Raw genomic sequence first — 18593 nt, forward strand, 5'->3', positions numbered from 1 at the left:
TGGGGCAATTTTTGGGATGTGGAATTCCAGGATTTTAGGGAATGTTTGGGAATGTTTGGGGAATATTTGGGATGTACTCACACTGCCTCTCTCTTGAGGAGCAGCCAGCACTTGGGGAATGTTGGTGAACACCACCAGGACATGGAATTCCATGATTTTGGGATGTGGAATTCCATGATTTTGGGAAATTTTTGGGACTGTTTGGGGATTTTTGGGGTGGGATGTGGAGCATGATTTTGGGGTTGGATGTGGAATAAACTTTGGGAATTTTTGGGTGTGGAATCCATGATTTGTGTTGGTGTGGACATGATAGGGATATGGGGTGCCTCTGGGCCACGGGGGTGGTCGGGTTGGGGTGGGGGTCCACCGCCCCCTGGGGCAGCAGCTGGGGGGGACACCACCAGGACATGGAATTCCATGATTTTGGGATGTGGAATTCCATGATTTTGGGGAATTTTTGGGACTGTTTGGGGAATTTTTGGGGAATTTCTGGGATGTGGAATCCCATGATTTTGGGAAATGTTTGGATGTGGAATTCAGCAACTTTGGGCAATTTTTGGGATGTGGAATTCCATGATTTTGGGGAATGTTTGGGATGTGGAATTCCATAATTTTAGGGAATTTCTGGGAATATTTGGCAATGTTTGGGATGCACTCACGCTGCCTCTCTCGAGGAGCAGCTGGCACTTGGGGAATGTTGGTGAACCAGGGCATGGAATTCCAGGATTTTGGGGAATTTTTGGGGAATTTTTGGGATGTGGAATCCCATGATTTTGGGGAATGTTTGGGATGTGGAATTCCATAATTTTAGGGAATTTCTGGGAATATTTGGCAATGTTTGGGAAGCACTCACACTGCCTCTCTCGAGGAACAGCACTGGCACTTGGGGAATGCTGGCGAACCCCACCAGGGCATGGAATTCCAGGATTTTGGGGAATTTTTGGGGGAATTCTGGGAGTGGAACCAGATTGAGGGGGGGGGAATTTTTGGGAATATTTAGGATGTACTCACGCTGCCTCTCTCGAGGAGCAGCTGGCACTTGCTCAGGCAGTCGGGGCTGTTGGTGAACTCCACCAGGGCCTTCTCGGCCTGCAGGCGCGTGCCCGTGTCCGTGGTCTCATAGAGCTGCTTGCACAGGTTCTCCAGCTGGGCCAGGCTCTGCGCGGGCGGGAAACGCGGGAAACCATGGGAAACAACCATGGGAACCATGGGAAACCACCAGGGAAACCATGGGAAACAACCATGGAAACCATGGAAACCATGGGAAACAACCATGGAAACCATGGGAAACAACCATGGAAACCACCAGGGAAACCATGGGAAACAACCATGGAAACCATGGGAAACAACCATGGAAACCATGGAAACCATGGGAAACAACCATGGAAACCATGGGAAACCACCAGGGAAACCATGGGAAACAACCATGGAAACCATGGGAAACCATGGGAAACAACCATGGAAACCATGGAAACCATGGGAAACAACCATGGAAACCATGGGAAACAACCATGGAAACCATGGGAAACCACCAGGGAAACAACCAGGGAAATCAGGGAAACCATGGGAAACAACCATGGAAACCATGGAAACCATGGGAAACAACCGGGGAAACCATGGAAACCATGGGAAACAACCGGGGAAACCATGGAAACCATGGGAACAACCAGGGAAACCATGGAAACCATGGGAACAACCAGGGAAACCATGGAAACAACCGGGGAAACCATGGGAAACCACCATGGAAACAACCATGGAAACCATGGGAAACAACCAGGGAAACAGGGAAACCATGGGAAAATCAGGGAAACCATGGGAAAATCAGGGAAATCAGGGAAAATCAGGGAAACCATGGGAAACAACCAGGGAAAACAGGGAAATCAGGGAAACCATGGGAAACCAGGGAAAACAGGGAAATCAGGGAAAATCATGGGAAACCACCAGGGGAAACAGGGAAAAGCAGGGAAAAACCAGGGAAAATCAGGGAAAACAGGGAAATCAGGGAAACAACCAGAGAAACGCGGGAAACCATGGCAAACCATGGGAAACAATGGGAAACAACCAGGGAAAAACCAGGGAAACCATGGGAAACGGGGAAACAGGGAAACCAGGGAAAATCAGGGAAAACCAGGGAAAAGCAGGGAAATCAGGGAAAACCAGGGAAATCAGGGAAACCATCAGGGAAACCAGGGAAACAACCAGGGAAACCAGGGAAAATCAGGGAAAACAGGGAAACAACCAGGGGAAACAGGGAAATCAGGGAAACAACCAGGGAAACCATGGGAAACCATGGGAAACAACCAGGGAAATCACCAGGGAAACCAGGGAAACCATGGGAAAACCATGGGAAACAACCAGGGAAATCACCAGGGAAATCACCAGGGAAAACCAGGGAAAACAATGGGAAACAACCAGGGAAAATCAGGGAAAATCAGGGAAACAACCAGGGAAACCATGGGAAACAACCAGGGAAACCATGGGAAACCATCAGGGAAACCAGGGAAAATCAGGGAAACAACCAGGGAAACCATGGGAAACCAGGGAAATCACCAGGGAAACCAGGGAAACCATGGGAAAACCAGGGAAAACAATGGGAAACAACCAGGGAAAATCAGGGAAAATCAGGGAAACAACCAGGGAAACCATGGGAAACCATCAGGGAAACCAGGGAAAATCAGGGAAACCACCAGGGAAACCAGGGAAACAACCAGGGAAAAACCAGGGAAAATCAGGGAAAATCAGGGAAAACAGGGAAAAAAAGGAAAACAAGAAAAACCAGGGATAATTAGGGAAAACCAGGGAAAAGGCGATTCAGGGACACTGCAGGGACTGCACAGCACTGGCAGTTTGTGTTCACACATGTGGGACTCACCAGGACTTCTCCTTCCCTTTCCTTTCCTTTTTCCCCTTTATTTTTTCCTTCCCATTCCCCTTTCTTTTCCTTTTCCTTTTCCTTTTCCTTTTCCCTTCCTTTCCTTTCCTTTCCTTTCCTTTCCCTTCCCTTTCCTTCCCTTCCCTTCCCTTCCCTTCCCTTCCCTTCCCTTCCCTTCCCTTCCCTTCCCTTCCCTTCCCTTCCCTTCCCCCTCTTTACAAAATTCCCTGCACAGGAATTCCTCTCATTTCCACCTTTTCCATTCCACAGGAATTTTGCAGCAATCTACAGAAACCTTGCAGGAATTTCCAGGAAAATCGGCAGGTCTCCAGGAATTTCCCAGGAATTCTGCGCGAATTGACAGAAATTTTGCAGGAATTCTGCAGAAATTTTCAGGAATTTTCACAAATTCTGCAGGTATTTTGCATGAATTAACAGGAAATATTCAGGAATTCTGTAGGATGAGGATTTCCCTGGAATCAATTCCCTTCCCACTTCCAAAGAAACAATTCCCAGCGATTCCTGCCCTGGGGAAAATTCCTTAATTTCAGGAGTTTTTAATCCATCATTTCCACAAAATTCCCTCAGTTTTTATCCATCATTTCCATCATTTTGAGAGCTTTTTATCCATCATTTCCAAAATTTCCCCAAAAAACCCCATAATTTGGGGAGCTTTCATCCATAATTTCCACAAAATTTTCATAATTTTGGGAGTTTTCACCCTTAATTCCCATAACTTTGGGAGTTTTCATCCATAATTTCCATTACTTCCATAAATTTGAGAGTTTTCATCTGTAATTTCCATAATTTCAGGAGTTTTTACCCATAATTTCCATAAATTTGGGAGTTTTAATCCAAAATTTCCACAAAATTTCCATAATTTTGGGAGTTTTCACCCATTATTTCCATAAATTTGGGAGTTTTCATCCATAATTTCCACAAAAGTCCCACAATTTCAAGAGTGTTCAACCAAAATTTCCACAATTTTCAGAGTTTTTAGCCACAATTCCCAATATTTCTGTAAATTTGAGACTTTTAATCCATAATTTCTTAAAAATTCCCATAATTTTGGGAGTTCTCATCCCTAATTCCCAAATTTTTGGGAGGTTTTATCTGTAATTTCTATCATTTCCATGATTTCAGGAGTGTTTATCCATAACTTCCATAATTTGGGAATTTTCATCCCTAATTTCCTAAAAATTCCCATAATTTGGGAATTTTCATCCCTAATTTCCTAAAAATTCCCAAAATTTGGGATTTTTCATCCATAATTTCCATCATTTCAAGAGTTTTCATCCATCATCCCAAATTTTCACTTCCAGGACCTCCCAAAATCCCAAATTTCCCAAATTTTCACTTCCAGGACCTCCCAAAATCCCAAATTTTCACTTCCAGCACCTCCTGATCCTTCTCCTTCTCCCAAAATTCCTTCCAGCCAACAAAACCCATGGAAAAAAAATAAAATTTTAATAATTCCAAAATTTCCCAAATCCAAAGGAAAAGGGAATGATCATTTTCCCAGACAGGAAATTCCATCCCAATTTAAGGAAAACATTTCAGGAACAGGAATTTAAAGGAAAAATGGGGAAAAAGAAATGGGATTTTTGACCTCCCTCTGCTCCATGGAGGAAAAAAATCCCAAAAGCACAAAATTCCCACTAAAACACAGAGGGATTGCTCATAATTCCCAGAATTTTGGATTTTTTTGGGATAAAAACCAGGTAGAAATCCATAAAAAAAACCCCAAAAAACAGGTTTGGGTTTCATCATTCCAGGTGGAAATCCATAAAAAAAAAAGGGATTGGGAAATCTTCAGAGTTAACAACAAAAATCCAGGAAAAATTAATTCAGGCTTTGTCATTCCAGGTAAAATCCATAAAAATATTTTTGGGCTTCATCATTCCAAGAATGATTCCTTAAGAAATATTTTAGGGCTTCACCAAACCAGGAAAAATCCCTAAAAAAATCTTTTTGGGCTTCATCATTCCAGATCAAATCCAGAATAATTTTTGGAGCTTCTTCACACCAGGTAAAAATCCATAAAAATTTGGATTTGGGCTTCACCAAATCAGGAAAAATTCCTTAAAATTTGATTTGTGCTTCATCATTCCAAGTAAAATCCATAAAAAATAATTTAGGGCTTCATCACTCCAGGAAAAATTGTTTAAAAATGGATTTGGGCTTCTTCACTCCAGGTAAAATCCATAATAAATATCTTTGGGTTTTACCAAAGCAGGAAAAATCCAGAAAAAAAATGGATTTGGGCTTCATCAATCAGGAAAAATTCCTTAAAAAATTTTTGGGCTTCTTCATTCCAGGTAAAATCCATAAAAAATTTTGAGGGCTTCACCAAAGCAGGAAAATTTTTAATTGACTTTTATCAAAAATTTTTGGGCTTCACCAAACCAGGAAAAATTCTTTAAAATTCTTTAAAATTGGATTTGTGCTTCATCATTCCAGGTAAAATCCATTAAAAATATTTTTGGGCTCCAGCAGGTCAAGAAAAAATCCATAAAAAAATATTTTTGGGCTTCACCAAAGCAGGAAAAATCCATAAAAAATTGGATTTGGGCTTCACCAAACCAGGAAAAATTCTTTAAACTTCTTTAAAATTGGATTTGTGCTTCATCATTCCAAGTAAAATCCAGAAAAAATTTTGAGGGCTTCATCACTCCAGGAAAAATCCATAATAAATATTTTTGGGCTTCACCAAACCAGGAAAAAATCCAGAAAAATTGGATTTGGGCTTCATCATTCCATGTAAAATCCATTAAAAATTGGATTTGGACTTCACCAAACCAGGAAAAATTCCTTAAAATTCTTTAAAATTGGATTTGTGCTTCATCATTCCAGGTAAAATCCATTAAAAATTTTGAGGTCTTCATCAAAGCAGGAAAAATCCCTAAAAATTGGATTTGGGCTTCATCACTCCAGGAAAAATCCATAAAAATATTTTTGGGCTCCAGCAGGTCAGGAAAAATCCATAAAAAATGAGTTCAGGTTTCATCCCAGGGAATAAAATCCATGGAAAAATCTTTTTTTGGGCTCCCCCACAATCCCAGAAGTTCCTCTGGGAATTGTTGGAAATTCCAATTTCTCAGGAAGCAGCAATGGGATTTTCCCAATTTCCCAAATCCTGTTGCTAGTGGGGGAATTTCTTTCCCAAAAAAATAATCCCAAAGAATATTCCATAAAAACCCCTCTGGAGCCAGGCTGAGAATGTTCTGCTGGAAATTCCAGGGGAAAAAAATTCCAGGGAAAAAAAATTCCAGAGCCTGAAAGGGGCTCCAGGAGGGTTTGGGATGGATTTCCATGGAAAATGGGGAATTCAATGGGATTTTGGGCAGGAATTTCATGAGAAATTGCAGGAATTTCCCCCTGGAAAAAGGGGGAATTCAATGGAATTTAATCTGGGATTTTGGGCAGGAATTCCTGGAATTGCTCTGAGTTCCTAAATCCCTTCTCCAGCCTGGAAGCAAAAAATCCAGGAAAAAAATTCCAAAGCCTGAAGAGGCTCCAGGAGAAGGTTTGGGATGGAGGAATTTCATGAAATTTCCATGGAATTTCATGAGAAATTGCAGGAATTTCCCCCTGGAAAAAGGGAAAATTCAATGGGATTTTGGGCAGGAATTCTTGTCTGGGATGGAATTCAGGATCCCTGGAAATTCCCAACCATTCCAGCTTGGGATAACAAAAGGATTTGTCCCCAAAATCCCATTCCCAATGCCCTGGAATTGCTCTGAGTTCCCAAATCCCTTTCTCCAGGCTGGAAGGAAAAATTCCAAGGAAAAAATTCCAGAGCCTGAAGGGGCTCCAGGAGAAAGTTTGGGATGGAGGAATTCCATGAAATTACAGGAAATTTCATGAGAAATTGCAGGAATTTCCCCCTGGAAAAATGGGAAAATCAATGGGATTTAATCTGGGATTTTGGGCAGGAATTCCTGGAATTGCTCTGAGTTCCCAAATCCCTTCTCCAGCCTGGAAGCAAAAATCCCAAGGAAAAAAATTCCAAAGCCTGAAGAGGCTCCAGGAGAAGGTTTGGGATGGAGGAATTTCATGAAATTTCATGGAATTTATGAGAAATTGCAGGAATTTCCCCTGGAAAAGGAAATCAATGGGATTTTGGGCAGGAATTTTGTCTGGGATGAATTCAGGATCCTGGAAATTCCAAATATTCCAGCTTGGGATAACAAAGGATTTGTCCCCAAAATCCATTCCCAATCCGGATGCCTGAGTTCCAAATCTTCTCCAGGCTGGAAGAAAAATCCAAGGAAAAAAATTCCAGAGGCAGAAGGGGCTCCAGGAGAAAGTTTGGGATGGAGGGACAGGGATGGATTTCCATGGAAAATGGGGAATTCAATGGGATTTCGGGCAGGAATTTCATGAGAAATTGCAGGAATTTCCCCCTGGAAAAATGGGAAAATCAATGGGATTTAATCTGGGATTTTGGGCAGGAATTCCTGGAATTGCTCAGTTCCCAAACTTTCCAGCCTGGAAGGAAAAATCAAGGAAAAAATCCAAAGCCTGAAGAGGCTCCAGGAGAAGGTTGGGAGGAGGAATTATGAAATTACAGGAAATTATGAGAATTGCAGGAATCTGAAAAAGGGAAATAATGGGATTAATCTGGGATTTTGGGCAGGATGTGAGTCCCAAACTTCTCCAGCCTGGAACACTTCCCAAAGTTCTGCTGTTAAACTTTAACCCCGCTGAGCTCAGCATTCCCAACCCCTCCAGCTCCAACTTTTCCAACTTCCCCTTCCCTCAATCCCAAATTTACCAGGGAAAACTCAAATTTGGGGCAAAATTCTGAGGAAAATCTGGATTTTCCTATAAAAACCCTGGTGAATAAAGCAACAATTCCTCTTTTTTTTGGGTTTTTTTTTTGGGATCAGAATTCCCAGGCCCATTCCCAGCTCTGCTGAGTTAATGAACTGCTCGGGATTGATTCATTCCCAAAGTTCCAGGGATAAGAAATAAATAACTCCTGGGAATTCTGCTCCATCCCACAAAAAAAAAAAAACCCCAAAAGCTGCAGGGAAAACCCCCCCAGCTGGGCCTGGCTTTGGGATTTGCTGCCTCTGCGGCTTTGGGGTCAATTTTCGGGGTTTGGGGTCATTCTCAGAGGATTTGGGGTCAATTTTAGGGTGTTTGGGGTCAATTTTAGGGTGTTTGGGGTCAATTTTAGGTTGTTTTGGGACCAATTTCAGGGGGCTCAGGGCCATTTTCAGGGGATTTGGGGTCAATTTTAGGGGATTTGGGGTCATTCTCAGAGGATTTGGGGTCAATTTTAGGGTGTTTGGGACCAATTTCAGGGCTTTTGGGGTTGATTTTAGGGTGTTGGGGTCAATTTTAGGGTGTTTGGGACAATTTCAGGGGATTTGGGGTCAAATTTAGGGTGTTTGGGGTCAATTTCAGGTTGTTTTGGGACCAATTTCAGGGGGTTTAGGGCCATTTTCAGGGGATTTGGGGTCAATTTTAGGGTGTTTGGGGTCATTTTCAGGGGGTTTGGGGTTGATTTTATGGTGTCTGGGGTCAATCTCAGGCAATTTGGGGTCAATTTTAGGGTGTTGGGACCAATTTCAGGGGATTTCAGGGGGTTTGGAGTTGATTTTAGGGTGTTTGGGGTCAATTCCTCAGGGTCTGGGGTCAATTTTAGGGTGTTTGGGGTCATTTTCAGGGGGTTTGGGGTCAATTTCAGGGGATTTAGGTTCAATTTTAGGGTGTTGGGGACAATTTCAGGGGGTTTGGGGTCAATTCCTCAGGGTTTGGGATCAATTTTGGGTATTTGGGGTCAATTTCAGGGGGTTTGGGGTTGATTTTAGGGTATTTGGGGTCATTTTCAGGGGGGTTGGGGTCAATTTCAGGGGTTTGGGGTTGATTTTGGGGTGTTTGGGGTCAATTCCTCAGGGTCTGGGGTAAATTTTAGGGTGTTTGGGACAATTTCAGGGGATTTGGGGTCAATTTTAGAGGATTTGGGGTCCATTTTAGGGTGTTTGGGACCAATCTCAGGCAATTTGGGGTCCATTTTAGGGTATTTGGGACCAATTTCAGGGGGTTTGGGGTCATTCTCAGAGGGTTTGGGGTCGATTTTAGGGTGCTTGGGGTCATTCTCAGGGGGTTTGGGGTCAATTCCTCAGGGTCTGGGGTCCATTTTAGGGTATTTGGGGTCATTCTCAGGGGATTTGGGGTCAGTTTTAGGTTGCTTTGGGACCAATTTCAGGGGGTTTAGGGCCATTTCAGGGGATTTGGGGTCAGTTTTACGGTGTTTGGGGTCAATTTTAGGGTGTTTGGCACCAATTCCAGGTTGGTTTGGGACCAATTTTAGGGTGTGGGGGTCAATTTGAGAGGGTCTGGGGTCAATTTCAGAGGTTTTGAGTCAATCCCAGTGGTTTTGGGGTCAATTTCAGAGGTCTGGGGTCAATCTCAAAGGGTTTAGGGTCCCTTTCAGAGGGTTTGGGGTCAAATTCACAGGTTTTGGGGTCACTCTCAGAGGTTTAGGGTCACTCTGAGATGGTTTTGGGGTCAATTTCCCAGGTTTTGGGGTCACTCTTAAAGGTTTGGGGTCACTCTTAGATGGTTTAGGGTCACTCTGAGATGGTTTAGGGTCACTCTGAGATGGTTTTGGGGTCAATTTCCCAGGTTTTGGGGTCACTCTCAGAGGTTTAGGGTCACTCTTAGAGGGTTTAGGGTCACTCTGAGATGGTTTAGGGTCACTCTGAGATGGTTTTGGGGTCAATTTCCCAGGTTTTGGGGTCACTCTTAAAGGTTTGGGGTCACTCTTAGATGGTTTAGGGTCACTCTGAAATGGTTTTGGGGTCAATTTCCCAGGTTTTGGGGTCACTCTTAGATGGTTTAGGGTCACTCTGAGATGGTTTGGGGGTCACTCTCAGAGGTTTAGGGTCACTCTGAGATGGTTTTGGGGTCACTCTCAGAGGTTTAGGGTCACTCTGAGATGGTTTTGGGGTCACTCTCAGAGGTTTAGGGTCACCCTCAGAGGGTTTCCAAGGGTTTTGGGTTCCTCCATTGGGGGTTTGAGCCCACTCAGAGGATTTTGTTCCCTTCCTGACGGGTTTTTCAGGGAGCTTTGGGTCCTTTCCCGGGGGTTCTGTGCCTCCACTCCAACCTGGAACTTTCCCACCCTCATTTCCCTCCTGCTTCCTGCCCCACGAACTTTTCCACTCGGGGTTTGCCCTGAAACACTTCTGGGAAAACGTTCCCCAAGCCTGAGGGTCCACAGGGCTGGGAAATGAACACAAATCCCAAATCCTGCTGGGAAAGGAACAGAACCGGGCAGGGAAAGGATCCCAAACCGGGCTGGGAAAGGAACCCAAACAGGGCTGGGAAATGACCCCAAACAGGGCAGGGAAAGGACCCCAAACAGGGCTGGGAAAGGACCCAAACAGGGTTGGGAAAAGAACCCAAACTGGACTCGGAAAGGAGAAGAACCCGGCTGGGAAATGACTCCAAACTGGGCTGGGAAAGGACCCCAAACAGGGCCGGGAAAGGACCCCAAACAGGGTTGGGAAATGACCCCAAATAGGGCCGGGAAATGACCCCAAACAGGGCTGGGAAAGGACCCCAAATAGGGCCGGGAAAGGACCCGACCCGGGCTGGGAAAGGACCCCAAACCCGGCTAGAAATGAACCGAACCGGGCCGGGAACGCCGGAGATCCCCCCAGGGCGCGAGTCCGCAGCCCGGAGCAGGGACGGATCCGCAGAGCCGCCGCTGACAGCGGCACGGCCGGGGGTGACAGCGGGGCCCGGCCGGGGCTCCCGAGGGGAGAACGGGGATCCCAGCGCGCTCGTCCCGGGGATCTCCGCACCGGGAGCGCCGGGCAGCGGGCGGAGGGAGCCCGCGGGGGAGCCCCGGCACGGACGCGATGGGGCGGGCAGAGCCGCCGGCAGCCGGGGGGACCCTGGGAGAGGCCGCCGGGCCCCGCGGGGGGACACGGGGGGAGCGCGGCCTGCGCGCCTGGGCCGCGCCGGGCCTGGCCGGGCCTGGCCGTGCGGGGCTCGGCCGCGCGGGCCGGGGGGCGGCGCGGGGGTGCCGGGAGGGCGGCAGGCGGGCCCGGGCGAGCCCCGCGCTGCGGCCGGAGCTCACCTGCACATGATCCGCCATCTTGCCCCATTCATGCTCCGCTCGCGCCTCCACCCCCCGCCTGCGCCGGGCCCGGCGCCACCGCGTCCCCCCGCGCCGCCGCCCGCACCGCGCATGCGCCGCGCCGGGACCCCGCCCCTCCCGCGCCTGCGCGCGCTCAAAGGACACGCCCACAACGCGGAAACCACGCCCTTCCTGCGCGCGCGCAGGGCTAGGCCACGCCCATCCCGATTAGACCACGCCTCCATGTTTGTGCGGGCCTGCGCGCGGCGCCGGGGCACGCCCACAGAGGCCTGGCCACGCCCCCTGTGCGCGCGCGGCGCGCTGCGTCTGACGTCAAGGCGGCGGCGCGAGGAGGGGGGAGGAGGGAGGGGCGTGAGGCGGGTTTGTTGACACGGCCTTAAAGGGGCCGCGCACCCCCGGGACACAGCGGGGACAGAGCGGGGACAGCGCGGGGGCAGCTCAGGGGCAGCACGGAGAGAGCACGGGGACAGCACGGGGATAGCACGGGGATAGCACGGGGATAGCACGGGGACAGCGCGGGGACAGCAGGGGGACAGCACGGGGACAGCGGAGACAGAGCCGGGACAGCGGGGACCGCGCTGTGAGCACTGGCACCAGCACACCCGGTGCCTCCGGTGTCACCGGTGTGACCCAACACCAGTGCCACCAGTGCCACCAGTGCCACCAGTACCCCCAGTGCCTCCCGTGTCATCACTGCGAGCACTGACACCGGTATGAGCAGTGCCACCAGTGCCACCAGTGCCACCAGAGTCCCCCCAGTGCCCAGTGCCCATCAACACCACAGGGTGGCACAGGGGCGTGTCCTCAGTGCCACACCCACAGTGCCACACCCACAGTGCCACCCCACCTGTCCCCAGTGCCACACCCATGTATCTGGCGGTGCCACACCCACAGTGCCATGCGCGCCTGTCTGGCTGTGCCATTCCCCCGTGTCCCCAGTGTCACACCCGTCCATGTGTGTGCTGCGCCACTCCCCCGTGTCCCCAGCGCCACCCCCGTGTCCCCGTGGGCACCCACAGGAAGCCGCCGCGCGCAGGAAGCGGCAGAGCCCGGGCTGAGCGCGGCACGGGTGGAGCCCGGCCTGGTGACATCGCGGGGACACAGCCCCCGGGACCCCCGGGACACTGAGGGACACTTGGGGACAATCAGGACCCCCAGGACACCGCGGGCACTGTGGACACTCGGGACCCCCAGGACACTCTGGACAGTCCAGACTCTCAGGAGACACTGGACACTCGGGGACACTTGGGGACACTCCAGACACTCTGGACACAGCGGACACTCCGGACACTTTGGGACACTCAGCACGCTCTGGACACTTAGGACACCTGGGACACGCTGGACGCTCGGGGACACTCGGGGACCCTGGGGACAGGCCGGACACACGGACACGGGCGATGGAGGAGGCGCTGGTGAAGCAGGGCTGGCTGTACCTGCAGCTGCAGCAAACCTTCGGCAAGGTCAGCGGGGCCGGGGGCCTGGAGGGGGAACCCACGGGGATGGGGTGAATCCTACAGGGATGGGGTGAATGCCATGGGAATGGGGTGAATCCTACAGGGATGGGGTCAATCCCATGGCAATGGGGTGAATGCTGTGGGAATCAGGTGAATCCCATGGGAATGCAGGCCCCAAAGCCGCATTTAGGGACAGTGACGGCTGCAGGCCCCAAAGCCACATCTGGGGACAATGACGGCTGCAGGCCCCAAAGCCAAATTTGGGGACAGTGACGGTTGCAGGCCCCAAAACCTCATTTGGGAACAGTGATGGCTGCAGGCCCCAAAGCTGTGTTTGGGGACAGTGACAGCTGCAGGCCTCAAAGCCTCATTTGGGGACAATGATGGCTGCAGGCCCCAAAGTTGCATTTGGGGACAATGATGGCTGCAGGCCCCAAAGCCGCACGGTTTCCGCTGCCGATAAAGGCCGGGGTTGGGCAATGGCTGCGAGGGGAAGGAGCTGAGGGAAGGAGCTGTGGGAAGGAGCTGAGCAGCCTCTCCTGCCCCTCTCCCTTCTCTCCCTCCCCACAGAGCCCATCCCGAGGGGATCCACCCCACAGGAAGGGTGGGGATCCCAAAACCCCATGCCAGGAAACGGGATCCGTGGGACCCGGAGCTGCCGGGGAGGTTTTGGGGCCGCTTCCCCTGCCCCCACTTCCCCTCTGCCCTGGGGCCTCCCGCGCTCCCCAAACCCAGAACTGCTGCTGCTTTTGGGGCAGAGCCTGAGAGATGAGAATTTGGGGTTTTTAAGGGAAAACGGGAGGAAAAAGGAGCTGGAAGGTGTTCACGGCTTTTAGGGTGAGGCTGTGGTGCTGGAAAGGCCTTGCTGAGTGTGTCAGGGGTGTTTATCCAGGGATTTAAATCCCAATTTATGTCACCCCTATCTTCAGCCAGACCCTGCAGGGTTTTGCACCTTTTTCCTGCCTTGGGTGATGCTAAGCATGGTCCCGAGGGAAGGTAAAAACTCCTGGGAAGGTAAAAAACCCTGGAAAGGTAAAACCCTTCTGGAAAGCTAAAAATTCCTGGGGAGGTAAAAATTCCAGGAAAAGTAAAAAATCCTGCGAAGGTAGAAGTTCCGGGAAAGGCGAAAACTCCTGGAAAGGTAAAACCCTTCTTGGAAAGGTAAAAACTCCTGGAAAGATAAAAAGTCTCAGAAGGATAAAAATTCCTGGAGAGGTAAAAAACCCCTGCGAAAGTAAAAACCCCTGGAAAAGTAAAAATTCCTGGGAAGGTAAAAGTTCCTGGACAGGTGAAAACTCATGGGAAGGTAAAAATTCCTGGAGAGGTTAAAATGCTGGGAAAAGAAAAAACTCCTGGGAAGGTAGAAACCCCAGGGAAGGTTGAACCCCATGGAAGGTCAAACCCTTTTGGGAAGGTCGCACCCCATGGAAGGTCAAACCCTTTTGGGAAGGTAAAAACCTCTGGAAAGGTTGAACCCTTTTGGGAAGGCAGAACCCCAGAAAAAGTAAAACCCCATGGAAGGTCGAACCCCACGGAAGGCTGAACCCTTTTGGGAAGGTAAAAACATCTGGGGAGGTAAAAACCGTAGGGAAGGTCAAACCTTTTTGGGAAGGTGGAACCCCAGAAAAGGTAGAACCCCATGGAAGGTCAAATCCCATGGAAGATAGAACCCCAGGGAATGTTAAACCCTTTTGGGAAAGTAAAAACCCATGGAATGTAGAACCCCGTGGAAGGCAGAACCTCATGGAAGGTCAAACCCCATGGAAGGTCAAACCCCATGGAAGGTCGAACCCCAGGGAAGGCTGAACCCCTTTGGGAAGGTAGAACCCCATGGAAGGTCAAACCCCATGGAAAATAGAACCCCAGGGAATGTCGAACCCTTTTGGGAAAGTAAAAACCCCATGGAAGGTGGAACCCCAGGGAAGGCTGAACCCCTTTGGGAAGGCAGACGCCCCGGTTGTCCCCCGGCAGAAGTGGAAGAAGTTCTGGGCTGTGCTGTACCGGGAGAGCCCGCGCTGCGCGGCGCGCCTGGAGCTGCAGGAGGGCCCCGAGCGGGCGCGGGCGAGGGGGCGCCGGGCGCTTCGGTCCGCTCAGCGACTGCGTGCACGTGGCCGAGGCGGGCGGCGACGCCTCCTGCCCCAAGGACACCGTCCCCTTCCTGCTGGAGACCACGGAGCGGCGATTCCTGCTGGCCGCCGACGGCGCCGAGGCGGCCGAGTGGATCCAGCGGCTCTGTGAACTGGCGTTCCCGGTATGGCCCCATCGCGGCTGGGGAACGGGGGATCCACTGGGGGGGATCCACTGGGGTGGGTGGGATCTGCTGGGGTAGGTGGGATCTGCCAGGGTGGGTGGGATCTGCTGGGATGGGTGGGATCTGCTGGGATGGGTGGGATCTACTAGGATGGGTGGGATCCACTGGGATGGGTATCCGCTGGGATGGGTGGGATCTGCCAGGTTGGATGGGATCCACTAGGGTGGATGGGATCTGCCAGGGTGGGTGGGATCCACTGAGTTGAATGGCATCCCCTGGGATGGATGGGATCTGCCGGGATGGATGGGATGCACTGGGATGGATGGGGTACCCTGGGATGGATGGGATCCACCAGGGTGAGTGGGATCCACTGGGATGGGTGGCATGCACTGGGATGGGTGGGATCCACCAGGATGGATGGGATCTGCTAGAATGGATGGGATCCACCAGGGTGGGTGGGATCCACCGGGATTGGTGGGATCCACCGGGGTGGGTGGGATCCACCAGGATGGTTGGGATCCACTGGGGTGGGTGGGATCCACTGAGTTGAATGAGATCCACTGGGATGGATGGGATCCAGTGGATTGGATGGGATGCACAGGGATGGATGGGATCCACTGGGATGGATGGGATCCATTGGGATGGATGGGATGCACAGGGATGGATGGGATCCACTGGGATGGATGGGATCCATTGGGATGGATGGGATTCACCAGGATGGATGGGATCCATTGGGATGGATGGGATCCACTGGATTGGATGGGATCCACTGGATTGGATGGGATCCCTCACCTGCTGCTCTTCCCCCGGGGCAGAGGAGCCGGGAGGAGCCGGGAGCAGCCAAGGAGAGCGCGGAGGGCGAGTTCTCCATGGAGGAAAATTCCCTGTACATCTCACGGGGCAAAGGTGGGAGCGGGGCTGGCGCTGTGTGGGGTGGGGAGGGGAAATCTCCTCCCCCAAAGCCTCTTCCTGTCTGTGGGGCCGGCTGGGCTGCGCTATCAGCAGCGGTCATCCTGGCCAGCCCTTATCAGCCGGACACTGCTGGCCTGGCTGGAGGGGTCACCCACAGCCCTTCTGCAGGGTGGGACATGTGTCGTGCTGGCCCTCCCACTGGCTGGAGAGGCTGTCCTGGCTTCACACCCAGCCCCTTCTCCATGGTGGGACATGTGTCCAGTGCTGTGTCCATCCCAGCTGGCCTGGAGCAGGCTGTCCTGGCTTCATCACACCCCCTTTGCCTTTGGGTACACATGTCTATTCACCCTGTCCATAATAGTGGTGGAGCCACCTGTTGTTTGGGGTATTGTGGGTGGAAACGTCCAGCACCAGCTGTGTCGCTCCGTGCTGTGTCCATCCCAGCTGGCCTGGAGCAGGCTGTCCTGGCTTGGTGGTCACTCACAGCCTTTCTCCAGGGTGGGACAAGTGTCCAGTGTCCACCCTGTCCATCCCAGCTGGCCTGGAGCTGTCTGTCCCGGTTTGGGGGTCACTCTGTGGGGTGGCACATGTGCCCAGCACCAGCTGTGTCCGGGGCTCCGGCCTGGGGGTCACTCACAGCCCCTCTGTGGGGTGGGACACATGTCCAGTGTCCACCCTGTCCATCCCAGCTGGCCTGGAGCCACCTGTCCCGGTTTGGGGGTCACTCTGCGGGGTGGGACCCGTGTCCAACGCCGTGTCCATCCCCAGGCGGCCTGGAGCAGGCGTTTGAGGTGACAGTGAGGGCGACGCCATCGTCGCAGCGCTGCCGGCTGCGGGGCCGCTGCATCCTGCGGGCGGGCGAGGAGGCGCTGGAGCTGTGGCACCCTCAGAGGCAGGAGCTGCTCTCCAGCTGGCCCTACCGCTTCCTGCGCCGCTTCGGCCGCGACAAGGTCAGTGTGGGGCACCAGGGCCGGGCTGCACGTGGCCTGGGCACCGCGGGCACTGGCCCTGCCTGTTTTGGGGAGATAATCAAAACTCCACAACTTTGTGGAAGTTGTAAAGCCGGTGTGTTTATTACAGCGCTGGACGCATGTGGGAATCGTTCCCTTAAAATGACACGCGTGCCTCTGGGAACTTAGGTCCCTTTTTATCCCCCTCTCAAATACATATGCATACAATTTCACATTAGATTCATACATATTCATTTTTATGAATTTCACGTGACATTTGCCGCTAGTTCTTCTTTATCAGAAAGAATTCCTAGGTCAGGCTGATTTGCTCTCACAGCAGTTTCTGTCTCTCTCTGTCACCCTCTGTCTCCCCCCCTTTTCTCTGTCCTTCACTGAAGCAGTTTCTCTGAGCCCAGGTTCTGCAGTCAGGCTAAATGTTTCCTAACCACAGACTCAACTCAAAAATGTACATTTCACCGAAATCAAAATGGATTCCTACCCTGGAAAATTCCCACTTTGCCTCATGCCCTCCACAGGTCACCTTCTCCTTCGAGGCCGGCCGGCGCTGCGTGTCCGGAGAGGGCAACTTCGAGTTCGACACCAGGCAGGGCAACGAGATCTTCCAGGCCATTGAGGCGGCCATCGAGGTCCAGCGGGGCCGGGGGAGCCCTGCAGACGAAGCCCCGAGCCACGGCAGGACGCCCAGCTGGGCACAGGGCCACGAGGAGCCCAAGTGTCCCTCCGCGGAGGCCAAGGTGCCCAAAGGGGAGGGCAAAGGGGTCACGGGCAGGCTGGTGGTGCCCCCCGGCGCTGGGGAGGCCTCGGGGCCGTGCCAGCTGTCGCGGGCTGGGGACTGTCCCTACGCTGAGCCCCACGACTCGCTGCGCCCGCCGGACAAGGGCCGCAGGCCGGACACGGCTGGGGTGGAGTCCGAGTACGCCGTCCCCTTCGACACCATCGCCAAGGCCTTCCTGGCGCGCCAGTTTGGCGCCCCAGGCTGTCCCCAGGAGGGGCTCCCCGAGCCCCCCAGCGTCCCCAGGGATGCAGGGGGGGGTCAGCAGCCCCCCGGCCGCCCCACGGCCCCCAAAGCCGAGCACATCTACGACGAGCCCGAGCGGCTCGCGCGGCTCTCGGGGCTCTCGGGGCTCTCGGGGCTCTCGGGGCTCTCGCTGTACGACGAGCCCGAGGAGGTGAAGGGGGAGGCCTGGAGGCTGCAGGCGGCCCCCGAGGAGCGCCCCGGGCTCGGCTGTCCCTACAACGCCCAGCGCGATGACTACGCCGTCCCCAAGAGGCCCTTCCTGCTGCAGGGCAAGGAGTGGCTCGGCGACAGCGACTATGACAACGTGGCCCTCAGGGTGGCCAAGAAGAGGAGCCTGCAGTGAGCGGCAGTGGGGGAGAGGAGGAGGGGACACCCCAAATCCCCCAGTCGGACTTTACCCCATCCCCGGCAGAGCTGAGAACCCCCCCAGCTCAGGGGCACAGCTGGGAGGTGGCAGGGGACACCAGGGAGGTGTCAGGGGACAGCCCGGGGGGGGCAGGGGACAGCTGGAAGCGCCGGCTGTGCCCACTGGAGGGCAGTGCGAGCCCAGCGGAGCAGCGCTGCCCGGGCAGCCGCAGCCCCGGGACCCCAAAGGCCGCTCGAGCAGCGGCTCTGCCCCTCTCATCCCCCCGGGATGCACTTGCAGGGGCGGCTGGAGCGCGAATGGCCTGGGGCGCTCAGGATGGACATCCCAAATCCCCAGAATGGGCATCCCAAATCCCCTGGGATGGACTTCCTGAATCCCCAGGATGGACATCCCAAATATTCCAGAGACGGACATTCCGAATCCCCAGGGGTGGATATCCCAAATCCTCCAGGGATGGACATCCCGAATCCCCCAGGGATGCAGATCCCTCCCCTGCGCCTCTCCCCTGCCCCCACGCAGCTCCCAGTGCTCCCAGTATGTCCCAGTGCCACGGCAGCGCTGGGTCCTTCCCTGCCCGGAGGTTCTTCCCCCCCTTGCTCAAAATAACCCACAAACTCCGACTGTTT

General features: G+C 52.6%; 2 protein-coding genes across 2 annotated transcripts in view; one reads left to right on the forward strand and one right to left on the reverse strand.

Moving 5' to 3' along the window:
- XPO7 (exportin 7) overlaps positions 1-11085 on the reverse strand; it is a 63626-nt gene extending 52541 nt beyond the window's left edge. The window contains 2 exon segments of the mRNA XM_030964242.1: positions 1012-1158; positions 10974-11085. Coding sequence (XP_030820102.1) covers positions 1012-1158; positions 10974-10991 — 165 coding nt within the window. The 5' untranslated portion in view covers positions 10992-11085.
- A 1306-nt stretch (positions 11086-12391) lies between these two features.
- DOK2 (docking protein 2) lies at positions 12392-17943 on the forward strand. Its single transcript, XM_030964078.1, is given in 6 exon segments — positions 12392-12454; positions 14420-14514; positions 14516-14699; positions 15515-15605; positions 16380-16561; positions 17098-17943. Coding segments are annotated over 6 exon segments (1461 nt in total).
- Positions 17944-18593: the final 650 nt, after the last annotated feature.

The sequence above is a fragment of the Camarhynchus parvulus genome, chromosome 22, assembly GCF_901933205.1.
Source record: "Camarhynchus parvulus chromosome 22, STF_HiC, whole genome shotgun sequence".
Classification (NCBI taxonomy): domain Eukaryota; kingdom Metazoa; phylum Chordata; class Aves; order Passeriformes; family Thraupidae; genus Camarhynchus; species Camarhynchus parvulus.